General features: G+C 30.3%; 1 protein-coding gene across 6 annotated transcripts in view; it reads right to left on the reverse strand.

The window, feature by feature from the left end:
* The window catches only part of LOC131851190 (dual 3',5'-cyclic-AMP and -GMP phosphodiesterase 11), a 146,849-nt gene that overhangs the window by 73,806 nt on the left and 58,302 nt on the right, over nucleotides 1-14,741 (reverse strand). Inside the window, exon 2 of one of the 6 annotated variants that reach the window (XM_059201642.1) lies at nucleotides 13,952-14,106. The exons of 3 other annotated variants lie outside the window; for them this stretch is intronic. In XM_059201642.1, coding sequence (XP_059057625.1) covers nucleotides 13,952-14,009 — 58 coding nt within the window. In that variant the 5' untranslated portion in view covers nucleotides 14,010-14,106. Of the gene's footprint in view, nucleotides 1-13,951; nucleotides 14,176-14,741 lie in introns of all 6 variants that reach the window. 2 more of the 6 variants (XM_059201641.1, XM_059201640.1) reach the window with 2 other exon arrangements.

The raw sequence follows: 14,741 nt of genomic DNA on the forward strand, positions 1-14,741 counted from the left end.
ATGTTCATGTATATAGACGATGGTTACCACTTACCATCCAGGTGGGCTGTCAGCTTGCTTGCCATTAAATAACATACAAAACATATAAGTTAATCTGTATGTGTCAAATAACTGTCGACGTCGTCGTGAACGCAAAATTTACATTTAAGGTGGCAAGGGGGAGTCTATGGCCGTGTCTGAGATTAGTTTGGTTTATTATTGGTATTTGCATCACTGGAGAATCAATCGGAAATATAAATTAACAGCCAAATATTTTTTATGTCGACAGTAAAATACTAGGCCACGACGCTATGACGTAAATGTCCTCAATCCCGTACAATGTCATTGCAAAACAAAAGTAATTCAGAACAGTCATCAAAATTACGTATTTGATAAAAGATATTGTTATGACAGATGATCTGGAATTGAATCAATACAGTTACTATGTGGCTATGTATACCTTCAATTTTTCCTTTTTACATTATTGTAATAATTGTTTGCAATCGGTAGAATTTTCGAATTTACATGAATTACGAAAACACTTGTACAAAAAAATTGCCAATCATTATTTGTAGAAGAGTACAATTGTTTTTATGTCCAACAGAATATGTACTTTTATACTACCTCTACCATAATTCCTTTATTATTGTAAGCACCACAGATGGTTTGGCCAAACTGGTATGTGGCATAAAAAATATTGCAAGTTTTAAACTCTGTAGTTACGTGAATATTATACACAAAATACTTACATATATTTTCTTATGTTTACTTCGGTTTTTTAAAAGTGGAACGTGATTGTGGAATGAAATTTAAAATTATTCAATAATCGTGAATCTTTATCCCGCCTGGAAAAAATTAAAAGTGTAGAGCGAAGATGTGTGTAACATTTTCGTTACATTATGTAGACATGACATATACTCCGTTTATGAGTTTTATGGGATGCCGCGATGACGTGTCATTTTGCTGTCCAATCTGCTCTGGCCGCCCACCTATTGACGCAGTCAGTTCGCATCACTTAACACTACATCATCTGGCCATAACAAAGTGTTTAATAATACTAAAAAGGTCAAAGTTGAATGCATTTGAAATTCTTTAACAGAGAAAAGTGCGATAAAATGGAAGTTGTCTCTTTATGAAACGTTAAACGTATGAAAGGTCAGCAGAAGGACGTAGTCCGAATAGAAATGGTTTATGAGTAAACATCATAAAGTCCAGTCACAGTGTACTTTAATATATGCCAAGTTTTTTTTTTTGTGATTAGTACAACGTTTTCTAGATAGTGCCAATTTTCATTATTTCGGAGTATTTAAATGCAGTTAGCCCCAAACTAAGTGACCTTTACAGCTTTCACGCACGTGCTGTTGGCGAGTGATGAGGGAATTCCAAACCAGCAGAAAAACTTATAAAGCCGATGAACGCAAACTCTGCCTGACGAATACGACACTAGACTGAAGGTATTTTTTAAACTGAGACAGTTCAATTATACTACTCTGTGATATAGTACGACTACTACATTTTACATTTTACAGACTACATTTTAATTGCAAACAATTGGCTAAAATATTTCGTTATAATAAAGTCAGTGTTTTATTGTAATTTAGCAGTCTTAATTGTACACAGCACGTAAAGCAGTCATGTAGCGGGTGAAAATAAGAAAATAAACAGAGTTATCTAGTTCTAAGTCCACCTATAGTCAAATGAAACACTAAAGTACGTACATATATTTGCTCCTGTGCTATATTATACGTCTGACATATGTATTTAGATATAAGGAAAGTATGTCAGGAGATATGAAGGGAGTAAATAACGAGATAACTGCAAACAGGGATGAATGGAACAGAAAAACTTATTACGCCGACCCCAATTGAATGAGACAAGGAATATGCAGATGATGATGATCTTGATATGTCAGGAGATATAAATAAAAACCTTTTTCATCGCTAAAATTTATTTATTTTATCTGAAAAAACATCAGAATTTATAAAGCTTATATACCTGTGTGTGTAGTATTACATATATAAATATGAAATATATTCTCTGCAATGACTTATTGTATATCAAGACAAACCAAGACTCTATAATGATATTGTTCACATAATGATAATAAGCGTTATAAATCCCGAAAAATGAAATATATGCCTGGCAACCGTAGAATGTACAATAATGTACATATCCCTTTATATTGTGTATTTCCCCGTATCTTTTTATTGGCCTTTACAATAAAGTTATAGCCACATCGGCACGTGAACATTAACTGTGATAGCTTATCGAAATATCGATTCACAACAAGACGGAATATCGACCTGATAACTCTACCCTAAATATACAGCATCGTAAAATAAGCTTGTTTTATTTGCTATAAAACGTTCAATAGAGGAAATTAAGTTTACCATAAAGAGATTACGGTGGTGAACAAGATTTCCTTGGAGAATATTTTTTAAAATATTTGTGTAGCTCGGTAAATACCTCGAGAAAAATATGGGCTCATAAATGCACACGTATAAGATGTTACGGCTTGTAGTAGGTAAACAACGAGGTTCGATCAGTGAAGATAATAAATAACTAAAGAGCTGTCTTATAAGGAAGTGGAAACGTAATATTTCTTCAATCAATCTCGGAAGAGAGTGTTGTTTTACTATCAAGAATTACAACCAAAAGGTCCTAAGTTCACACTGTAAAAGATACAGAGCGAAATATGGGCATTGAGTATGTTAACTATTCGGTTCACGACAACATTGGCAATTGACATTCCCTCTAATTACCCGATCTGGGATTACTGTCGTGACGGTATGGATGTATGTGTCAATCCCGGAAATAATCTAAATAAATAAAAAACGTATGAAGTAATCGATATTATTTATCAGACCATCAATAACGATAATCTGACTTATCAGTGTTTATATTTACAGTATTTTGACTAATAATTATTGATAAAACATCTGATTATTTAATACAAAGGTGTCAAAAAATCATAATGATTATATAATAATCGGCAAATATAGATTATAATCAAACGAGAACAATAAAAAATAAATAAAACTATAAATTAACAGACTTAATTAAAAAAATTGGATTGGACTAAATTCTTTCTCGGCTTTCTTTTAGTATGTATTTTGACCCATACCTATTAATTGATTTTATAAAAATATTATTCTATTTCCGTTTAAGTTTTTAGTTTAAACCTCAACAAAAAGAAATTATTCGATTACAAATATTACAATTATAGTTATTAATTTGATAATACAAGTAAAGAACATAATAGTGTTAAATCCACGACGAAATGGCTGTTTCCAATTCAGTGATGATACGATAAATAAAAAGAATTTGGAAATACTGGCAGTCAAAAAAACGAGAACGGCTGTAAAGAACGAAATGATAAACTCATAAAGAAGACGTAATTCCAAGTTACGATATACAAACAATCGTTGAACTAAGTTTGATATAGAAATGATTTTAGATATTGGGATAGAATATATAGACTAAAAAGTAATATTAATATAGATGTTTTTTTTAAAGGCTTAAATATAAATAATAGACTAATATTACATGATTATAGTATAAAAAAAGTCGCTGTCGTTGTCTGTGCCTATATATGTTTAAATCTTTAAAAGTACGCAACGGATTTTTTCGGAAGCGGTTTTTTTAATAGATTGAATGATTCTAGAGGAGGGTTTATATATATATATAATACATGTACACGTAAGGCGGGACGAGTAGCTGGTTATAATATAGAAAAATAATTAATAAAAACAATAAATTAAAATAAAATAAAAATTAAGTTTAAATTTTGTAAACATAAAATGAAACAAATTTCTAGTGATGAGTGCGAAAGACAAACTATTATTCAGTATTTTGTTCAAAACCGAGATGTGTCGGGAGTATTATAATGAAGCCCCATTTAAATATTGTTTTCTTTATTAACAAAAAAATTGGCTGAGAGACATAAAGGAACATTCTGCATAATAATTCACTAGTGTCATATCCTAAATGTTCAACCTCCACCGAATACTGAGAAGCTATAAAGTTCAATAAACATTAGTTGAACAATAACACCGACACAAAATACATCTCAGGGTCTCAGGTGATGATTCTGAGAACAATAGGAGTTCTTATTACATTCTGCATTTAATTTTGTATATTTTTTTGTAATAAAAATGTTTTGTTTTATTATTCTTAAATAAGTAAATCTGTTATTCGTTACTGGTTATTCCCGACAGCCTACTATAACAATAATTATTATAAAAAATATAATTTGTGCATTAATACCTACAAATGTACATTTACGTAGTTATTTATATAGAAATATATGTATTTTACTGTTTTTATTAATTGACTAGGAGTTGTAATCTAGAGCGTTAAGCTACATAGAGATTTTAATCCAATAATTTTTTTGAACCGTGATGAAAACTAAACCTAAAATAACGATAACAATAACAGTTAGTTCGTACATTCGAATAAGTATACGTAGCTTCAGTGGTAGAATCTTATTCAATTGTGTTTTTTTATGAAGAAGATAGTCCCGATAATATTATAGGAGAGTACCCTGTAATATTGTCGGGACTGTCCGAGAATAATAATAATAAAGTAGAATGTTTTCGCAAATATTATTTTTTGACAAAAAGAAACTTTGCCAGTTCGCCTACCACTCTTATAGAGACTGCTATCTGACTTTCCTTAAGGATATGTCTACTAAATATATATATATATATATATATATATAATATCAAATGAAATTGCTTTTCCTTTTTATTAATTTACAGTTTCTTAGAAAGATGTATGTGTCTAGTCCTATTAGTTCAAAATCATATTTGTATAAAAAACATTAAAATATATTTTCATTGTTCAGAATTGATCATCGTTTTATCGTTTGATCAATTTGTGAAGATGAACAATCCCAAAAACATATTTCATACACAAAGCAAGTAGGTATCATTAGCTGAAAATTATAACAAAATTAGAGCAACAATCAACATATTTTTTGTGCCTGTTGTATTCCATAAGCAGGTTATTAATATCTTTAATTGGGTTTTTAAAAAAAAAATGGGTTCTAAAGATAACTCACAATCCATAGAAGTATCTAATTTAAAGTATATAGTCAATTCTAAGACTATTTTTTTATAGGCGTATTACACTCTGCTGAACTCGGGACTACATGGCGCAGTATGAATTGTCCAGGGTTATATCACTATTATTTGTAACACTACGTGAGTTAGTTCTGAGCAGAAGGGTAATTCATCAAATTCACAACCATACTCGTATCAGGAATCGTAATGAAGCGACTGCTAATTTAACTAAACAGTGTCAATTTGTTCCTAAGTTTAAATTGCTTTGTGCCCGCAACTGTCCCCGTTCAGGAGTTATCAACCCTGTTGCTAGCAATCTCTATTATGGTTTTCCAATTCCATTAACCTACCATAATGAGATATGCCCCTAGATAACGGTCCAAACAATTTTAATTGCTATTATGTACAGCCGGTATATAAGAAAGTTAAAACGTTTATGCAATGGCTTAAAATTGTCGTATTGTTTTTAGTACTTACAGGATTTATGTGTAGCCTGATAAAAATGTTTTATAGTAAATTTTTATATTTGTATCGAATTTTACATTGAAATTTTTCTTTAATACTACTTACTACTTTGCCTCAGAAAAAAAGGTTAAGTTACTGTAGAATTGTGCATTATTCTTTGTTTGTGTATATCCTTAATAAGTAATATAGAACTGCTTATTAAATATTTTAAAATGGTTTTCACACAAAAGATAAATCCAAAAACTTTTCCATATTATATTAAACAATACCAAAATGCCTCGCTTATAATGCTTGTAACATTTTGAGTCGGAACGAAATGCGCTGCGGGTAATACTCATAACATTATTTCTATTATGTCGTAAACCTCTTTTTGTGTTTCTTGTTGGTATAATATATATTTTCACATCCATATCTATAATAATATAACTGTAGAGGTCTGAAAACTGAAAACACAAAAACCGAGGCAGTATGTTAGAAGTGAAATAGAATGTATCCAGACAAATTTTAATTTTTTGGTTTCTCTGTCTGTTTGTCTGTTGTACGGACTAATCTCCGAAACCGTTGGACCGATTTAAATGAAATTTTGCATGGTACCTTACATCCCTGGTCAACATTTTAGATACTTTTTATCAAAAGAATAACAAATACTACGCGAACAAAGTTGCGAGCATCAGAGAGTAATATTTAAAATACCACAAATATAAGAAAAAATATTTTTATTAGAGCTATGAAGTGCGTTAGTCTATCTGCCTGCTCGTCAGAACAGTCTATTGAACAGTTTAGCATACTTTTATCTCTATCTTATGATGCCGCTTCAGCATATATATATATAAATAATTGATACATCATAGCATCTTTTATTGAAAACAAAAATAAGAACTTCGTTATATTGCAATTTTTTTATACCATTGCACTGTATTGTTATAAAAAATATCAAGCAACTCGTTACATATATTTCTAAGACAGAACGATGTAAAATATATCCTTTATATTGAAAATACTACAGCAAGTACATATTTGTATAGCTATTTGTAAATAAATCATCATGACTAAATTGTGTCTGTTCCTACACTAGAATAATCATTGAATCGAAGCTGAATGCAACTGAACTGAACTGAAAGTAACATTGAATTTCGTTCATTTACGAGAATATATATAATATATTTGAGAACTTGTTCATTCTGTTTAAAAATGCGATAGAAATGCTTCTAAAGCATGCCACCGTTCGAAGTCATCTAAGCGAGATAAGACTCTTGTGTTTATTTTGAGGTCGTTGTTAACCAAACGTAAAAGACCCTTCGAAATAAGATAGTAAAAGCCCTTTGAACCGAATATTAACAAAATGCTAAACAAAGCGGAAAAATCTAGCTCCGGCTTCGCTTATTTAATAAAGATATTATGATCATTCATCTGAAAATTTAAGCATAAAGAAATAGTAGATGAGACATCATAAAATGAAAATATTCAAGGTAAAGAATTATTAGAAAATACTTTAAATATAGGCATGAGTAGTTTTGTTTGACTGATCTATTTATATATCACTAGAAATTACCTATTTCTTTCTTACAGATAAAATGCTTAGTTACTAATATAGACGAATATCATTTTTCAAAAGAGACTGGACATTATCCACATCCACACCCATTACCTCAGAAACATTTAATCTCATGAAAGCTAAGAAAGATTATTTGATTTAATATAAAGACAACACTAAATGTAGTGTACTAATATTGTAAATATATTTACAAATTCTATGCTGATTCTACACAAATTAATTTTACCAAGATTGGAGTTGATAGTTTTTGTAAAACATAATATAAACTTGTATCTAAATAATATTATTTTATGTCTTTCTCTATGCAATATTTTTTGTCATTGATATGACTAACAAGCTGACTGTTCATGACAACTGACCCATTCAGTGGTGAGTGGTAATTTTCTTGTATTGCTATTGCGGAGCATTATGATAACGTGCTTTAGTATCTAGTCTGTAAAATCACTGCCTGAAGAATGAATATCTTCAAATGAAACATATTTTTAAAGCAAGTGACTTGGCGATTAAAATAAGAGAGACAAAGTTATCCATGCAGACAACTTTGTACACGCTACAAGTCTTTTGGAGGAGCAAATACCAATATTATATTACACACTGAAGTTGTACGGTTGCATCTAAAAGTGTACCCTACATCTACTTGCTCGCTCTATAATTTCAATGCGTAATATAATATTACGATACAGAAAAGTGACGTAAGTCTCGGTCATAACGATCGGCCATAAACTCTACCGATTATCGATCGCGTTTTACAATGCAGTAAACTGGATCTATCTATGAGACTACGAAACGATCATATTTCATATAAAAAAAATTCGGCACTAATGTTATAAAGAATTGTCATTGGTCTTCATAATAGATTTATTATGATTTAGGAATGAAAGGACGAGACTTAGTGATCAATCAAAAGTAATTTGTCTGGATAACTAATAGTAAAAGCAAATATATTGTATATTTGCTATATATTGTATTATGTTAAGGGATAATCTTAATATTTTATTTGTTACTGAATTATTTGTTGAAAACTATCATGCATAAAATACAGGAATAAACAAATTCATTTTCATTATATATGAAAATGAATTTGCTTCTTGCTGTATCAGCATATCCTTATTTAAATTATGATAAATATTTTAACTTATTCATATAGTAATAATTGATGAAATGACAAGAATGCTATTTATTTATCTTTTATAAAGATCTAACTATAGGGAGGATAATTATTTATTTGTTTTCAAAGGAAAACAATAAAATCAACGATAATAATATCCATTATCCACATCCAATATCCATATCCATCCACAGTATTAGTAACACTAGAGCTAGTAAAATTAAAAAAAAAACGAAATGTATTATAACAGAATGAAGAATCATTATTAAATAATAAGTATATTTAACCCTCAAAACTACATTTCAGTAACCCCATACGCTTTGTTACAATAGTTATCGCGTATTATCATCATTATGAATTTCAAAAGGATTAGCAACAATGGAATATACAATGCTATCTATCTTGGGTAGTGAACATGGGAGTCCAGGATCTTTGTAAAGGAAAATCTCACGAGATCATAGATCAAAAAGAAATATGGGTACGTGTGTGAAAGTAGATCAGTTCATGGTAGAGCTGATTATACTATCAAAAATGCTATAGCTTTATCCAGGCAAAGGAATACAATAAATCAAAATGTCTTGTGATTGTTAACTTTTCACAACTAAACGGATCTTAATTAATATAAATTGACGCGAAAATAGATTGTACCACTAGCACAGACATATTTTTATATTATATATCCTATAAAATATGAATGAAAAATAAAATATATAATATTTTTGTAAACCACAAAGAACCCATAAAAATACAAAATTGTCTTCAAATGTTAAATAGAAACCAAATACCACTTTAGTTGAATATGTAATAAAAAGTAACGGTATTAAAACGGCAATAATCTTACAGCGAAGAAAGCTATAGCGTTTTTTAGAATTTTTATGCAGAACCCTAAAATACTTTATTTATTTTAGGGATTAACGTGAAGCGATTTCACGTATGTTATATACATACCAAAATATAATTCCGTTTTGACGTGGATTACACCTTGTCCCGCTCACGGCAAATAGAAATAAAAACCAATAAGGTCGAGTCTGCCTCGCATGAGGGTTAAAAATAATATATACACGGGATCTTTTTTTATTATTTCCATAGATGCAAAACATAATAGGAGACATAGAAAATACCCGGGACAGGGATAGATATGTACCTGCCTATTTGTGAAGAGTCTTTGATGAATCCTAACACTTAAAATGTTTACACATGCCAGTGTAATATATCACCTGTGATAGATATGCGGAAGGAAGGCCAATGTCCCAATTTATAAGTTTTCAGTGTGGTGTTTGATGCATTTTACCTCCTAGTACACATTAAAATTTTGTCTAGCTTAGTAGTATATATACATTTTTATCATACTACAAACAAGTCGAAATAAATAACTAAAAAAAATAAAGCCCAATTGACCTCGTTATTTTTGAAGTCGACAAAAAATATAATAACACTTACAAAAACGTACATTAAGCTCTGTACACGACACTTGAAACAAATATTAAAGAACACAATCCTCGTGCGCAATTCGTTGTAATACTATGTAAACTCCGAGGCAAGTTAGGAATATTTCATTTGTTACATTCTAAGCAATTTTTAATTTCCCTGTGGAACGTTAATCTGGATAACTGAAATAAACTTGAGTTAAGGTAAATACTTGGGGCAAAAATAAGAATCTTGACTAAAAGACTGAAGCTTAAGCAACGTAGGATCGACCTTAATCGTGCCCAGGAAGGCCGGATAAAGAATAAATGTGTCAAAAGGAAAGAAACGAAGAGAATCCACACTACAAAAGAAACGAAAATAATCTACCATCATATTTTTTGCGCCACGTGTTTCATAGCTTTAGTTGGTCATGATTAATGTATCGCTATTTGTATAACATTCAACATGAATGCTAGTTAGCTTCTGACCTACACTAAATCGTACATTGGCCTGTCTATTCATCGCCAAGAAATTTATTACTAGACCGTCTATAATTTTTATGATTTTCAAAGTAAAGAATATCAGTCTTTTATAGACTCTAAAGACACTATTATAAAGATTTAGATGAATGGTCTAGACTAGAGAAGATTGTAAAAAGTGTGACCTATTTATTACCAATTTGTAATTTATCAAACATAAAAGATTTTATCACAAGAACTACAGGGGTCTTGAAAGTTTGAGAGATTCTACAATAGGTGTTATTCAAAGATTCTCTTAGATATTATAAATACAAACTACGTTTTGTAAACAACTTTTAAACTTATGAATTCTGTAGAAAAGTCTTTAGATTTTTTTAAGAAAGTCTTTAATTTTTTGTTAAGCCTATCTCTCACAATTGAATTTATGTTAAGTAGAAAAATATTACTATAAGTTTAATTAATAATCTTTATAAACTTATTTATTCATATAGTTTTAATGTGTATCTTGTTGTGGATGTATATCTATGTGTATAATTGTATATCTTAATACTGAATATTAACATATAGGAAGTAAATAAAAGAAAATATTGATAAATCGCATGACAGATGACATTTATTACCTAACCTCACTATTCCAATCGCATAGAAAAAAATAAATAACAATTATGAATATGTCATATCCCAAATATATGTACACAGTATACAATTAGATCAGAACTACTTTATTACCTACTTATGAATAGTGTAAATTAACTTATACTATAACTAGCTGATACCGCGACATCGTCTATCTATTGACAGTAAACAATCGACAAAATGATAGAATATACTTACTACCACTTACTTATATAACACCGTTTAATAAATTTATTTTATCAATAAATTATTCACAACTATAAAAGTAATACGCCTTTTATAGTTGTGAATCATTTATTGATACAAAAATACAAATAATTATAAGCCTTTTTCTAAAATTTAAGTATATATGATCATCATCATCATCATTTGCTTCTTCCTTATCCTATTTATTTGGGGTCGGCGTAATATGTTTTTCCCTTTCACTTATTCCTGTTCACAGCCATCTCGTTATTTACGAAAAAGAAAGAAAGGGATTCTTACCATACTCTTAAATAGCCTCTATATTGACCCATAATTTGCACAGTCTGTGAAAATTTTATCTTAATTTACCAATTTGTTTTTAAGTGAAACCTTAACGCACAAACAGACAACCAGATAGTTGTCGCTCCGTCACGATCACGTCACATTTTACGATTTTATACAATGTGACTTATGTTAGTAAACAACTGAAATTGTTGAAAATTTTATTAACATTGTGGAGATAACTTGATACTTTGACTAATTCACACGTTACCAAAATAAGTATAAATGAAACTAGTGAAATAATATTATTATTATGTAATTTTACAATAAGTATGGGCATTGTATAAGAAGATTTATTTAAGATCTGTCATCCATGCTTATAGATACCTGCAAAAATAACTGAAAATCAACACACTCTCTTATTGACAGAGTTGTATACTTTTACAACAATTTAACAGAACCGATGAACCGATGCAAGTATATTTTACGATATCAAAATATTATAATATCGATATTTTACGATGTCAAAAATTATTATTATAAAATTAAAAAAAATAGTACAAAACCTTATTAAGGAGTTCGCTACACCGTTCATAAAGTAACATTCTACTTTAACACTACAATTATCTAAATTACATAACATGATGAACTTTAGTAAAATGTTTTTAGCAGAGATAACTACAGGAAGATATTACAAGGTAAGAGGCATTTGATAGTATCATGGGTATCCCATAATAACAGCAAGGGGTACCGTTTATAATTACGTGCACCGTCTGCTTATTTGCCATTCCTAAATCCTTCTGAAATAGAAATAGAAATAGAAATAGAAATAATCTTTATTCAAATAAACTCATTACAAGCACTTTTGAATAGTTATATTTTGATTCTACCACTCATTCGGAATGCAGATTCATCACAAGAAGAATGAGCAAGAAACTTGTGTGTTGCTCTTTTTAATAGATAAACATCTATTAAAAAGATTTTTATATAAATAATTACAGTGTAACAAGTAAGAGGCATGCGACAATCAACATAGAAATCGCTACGCACTCATTATTAGTGTAATCAGATAATATTGTCAGTGGTACGTATTTAAAAAATTTTCTACAAAAACATTATTATCGTTAACGAATTCTTCAATTTTATAGTAAGTTTTTTTGCAAAGGAAGTGTTTTATTTGACATTTAAATCTTTTTTCTGGCAGATTTATAACAGACTCTGGTATTTTATTGTAAAACCTTACGCAATTGCCATAAAACGAATTACTAACTTTAGCCAAACGACATTTAGGTAAAATCAGTTTGTTATTGTTACGTAAGCTTTTATTAGTGCAATCACTAACTCTTTTGAAACTGTCTGTATTCTTCCTGGCATACATGATATTTTCATAAATATATTGAGAAGCTTCGTTAATAATATTTGAGGATAATTCACACAACGCCATCTAGTCCCAAGCTAAACAGATCTTGTATTATAGGTACTAAAATATACACAGTTTTTTTGTAAATACATACATAGTTTACATAGAAAATACCCAGAGCTATTTTTAAACGTTCGTGTTTAATATACTTTACTTATATTATTACCCGGGTCTTAACACGAACTAATTTTATGTCAAATAAAGGTATTTACCTCTCTCGACGTTTCGACTAGGTTGCACTAGCCTTGGTCACGAGCTGACTGGAGTAACAGTGATGTCAATGTAGATAGGTGACAGCAGTTTTTTCATCTACCGTCACTAGATTGTTCAACGAAAGTTCGCTTATTGACTACTGATGCTACTGAACTTTGCTTGAATTTGTTAATGACTGGATACCACGCAGATGATAATTTTAAGCCATCCACTCTGTTGAAATTAGAATGTTTTGACCCGGTTAATAATATAAATAATACCCAGAGCTATACTAACAATCACACTCATTAATACAAATGTTTGCACCCATAACATAGATGCAGCTGTGTGAATTGTCCTAACCATTGGAATTAAGGCGATATGTCGAACCGTTAGACAACCGAAACCGTCATGCTGTACTCTAGAAAACACAACAGGTAGTCATTCCACAATCTGAATGGTGAGAGCGAAAGTGAATTAACGGGCTGATGATGATGTAAACATTACCGAATTACTATGGCGGTGGTGAGTATAATGTGGTGCCAATTCTAAGAACTGAAATATTTTTCTGAGATAATAACGCAGTAATTTTAATGCCATCTCCGACTTTACCAAGCGTAATAAAATAAATTGTTAGTGCGATCAGCTTCTTAGTGTCAGAAATGCGATCTGTAGATCTACATGATCAAACTTATTCGATTTATATTTTACTTCGGTCAAGAGTACCTTCGGTAATAAATTGGATTGGACATATCCACTACTAATATACACTGTAGGTACTCGATTAATAAATCGATATTGAGGTTAGATTCAAGAGTCTGCCTGTTGCTCCAAGTGGGACCTGGCATAAATTTCCATACATAGACAGATATAATGTCAATACTACCATATATTTTATATAACATCATTTCCTGATAAGAAGCCATCCATAAACTATTGGTCACATTTATGAGGTTCTCTTTCCCGCCTGGTATGACGTCTCCTATTTCGTAATATGAAGTATTTTTGTTAATAATAAAATTTCGTATTTCAATACCTAGACATATTAAATATTTTAAATGTGACTCCACGAAATTTACATACCTATAGGGGGTATCCCCTAACCTACTTGTCAAACAATATCCTTTCCCCCTTAACGTGTGACGTTTATGGATGGCCCCTAATGAAACTACAGATACGTACTTTTCTTGTGGTGGAGACATGATCCATGGAGGCGACACATACTCGCCGTTTGCCCCATGCGGGCGCTACCTCGCTCTAGGCTCCATCCGCGCGCCACCAGACGGCGCCACCAGTCTACATTCCGAAATTTTTATCGACACTCCATTTGCACTTCACTATTAACACGATTTTGATGTAACATCATCAGTCTACCACTGAGGTTCACTTCAGTTGTACTATACTAGCTATTAAACAGATAATAAATCGTACTAAGCCTTTGATTGTTCAAACAGTTGGAAGTTAATAAAAACTAAAACAGACACGGTACGTGCAATTGTAGTAATTCTGGAAATTATTATTTGTTTTTTTTTTATTATTAATCAATGGTCAATAGAGTATACGATACGACTTTAAATCGTATACATTGTAAAATAATTATAAAAGTAATTAGTATTTTTGTTATCATCATAGTAGATTAAATTTATAAATGAAAATCTATAAAATAATATATTATGAGATATATAGGTAATATATTAAATGCTATCATGTCATAGAGCACCCTGTCTCTAACAGTAATGTAAATAAAAAGTAATACCTGATTCGATAAAATAGTAACCATTACTAATCAGGCCCCAGGTATAATTAAAAATATTGTGGTGTTACTAATATAAATATATATATATATATATATATATATATATATATATATACATTATTAGGGTAAGAAACTAAAATGTTAGTACCCACCGAAATATAATTATAAATAAGTGTTCTACACCGAAATGCGTTGCCAACATTTATTATTTTATGG

This window comes from Achroia grisella, unplaced genomic scaffold (genome assembly GCF_030625045.1).
Source record: "Achroia grisella isolate CSIRO2021 unplaced genomic scaffold, CSIRO_AGI_Agris_v1 utg782, whole genome shotgun sequence".
NCBI classification, from domain to species: domain Eukaryota; kingdom Metazoa; phylum Arthropoda; class Insecta; order Lepidoptera; family Pyralidae; genus Achroia; species Achroia grisella.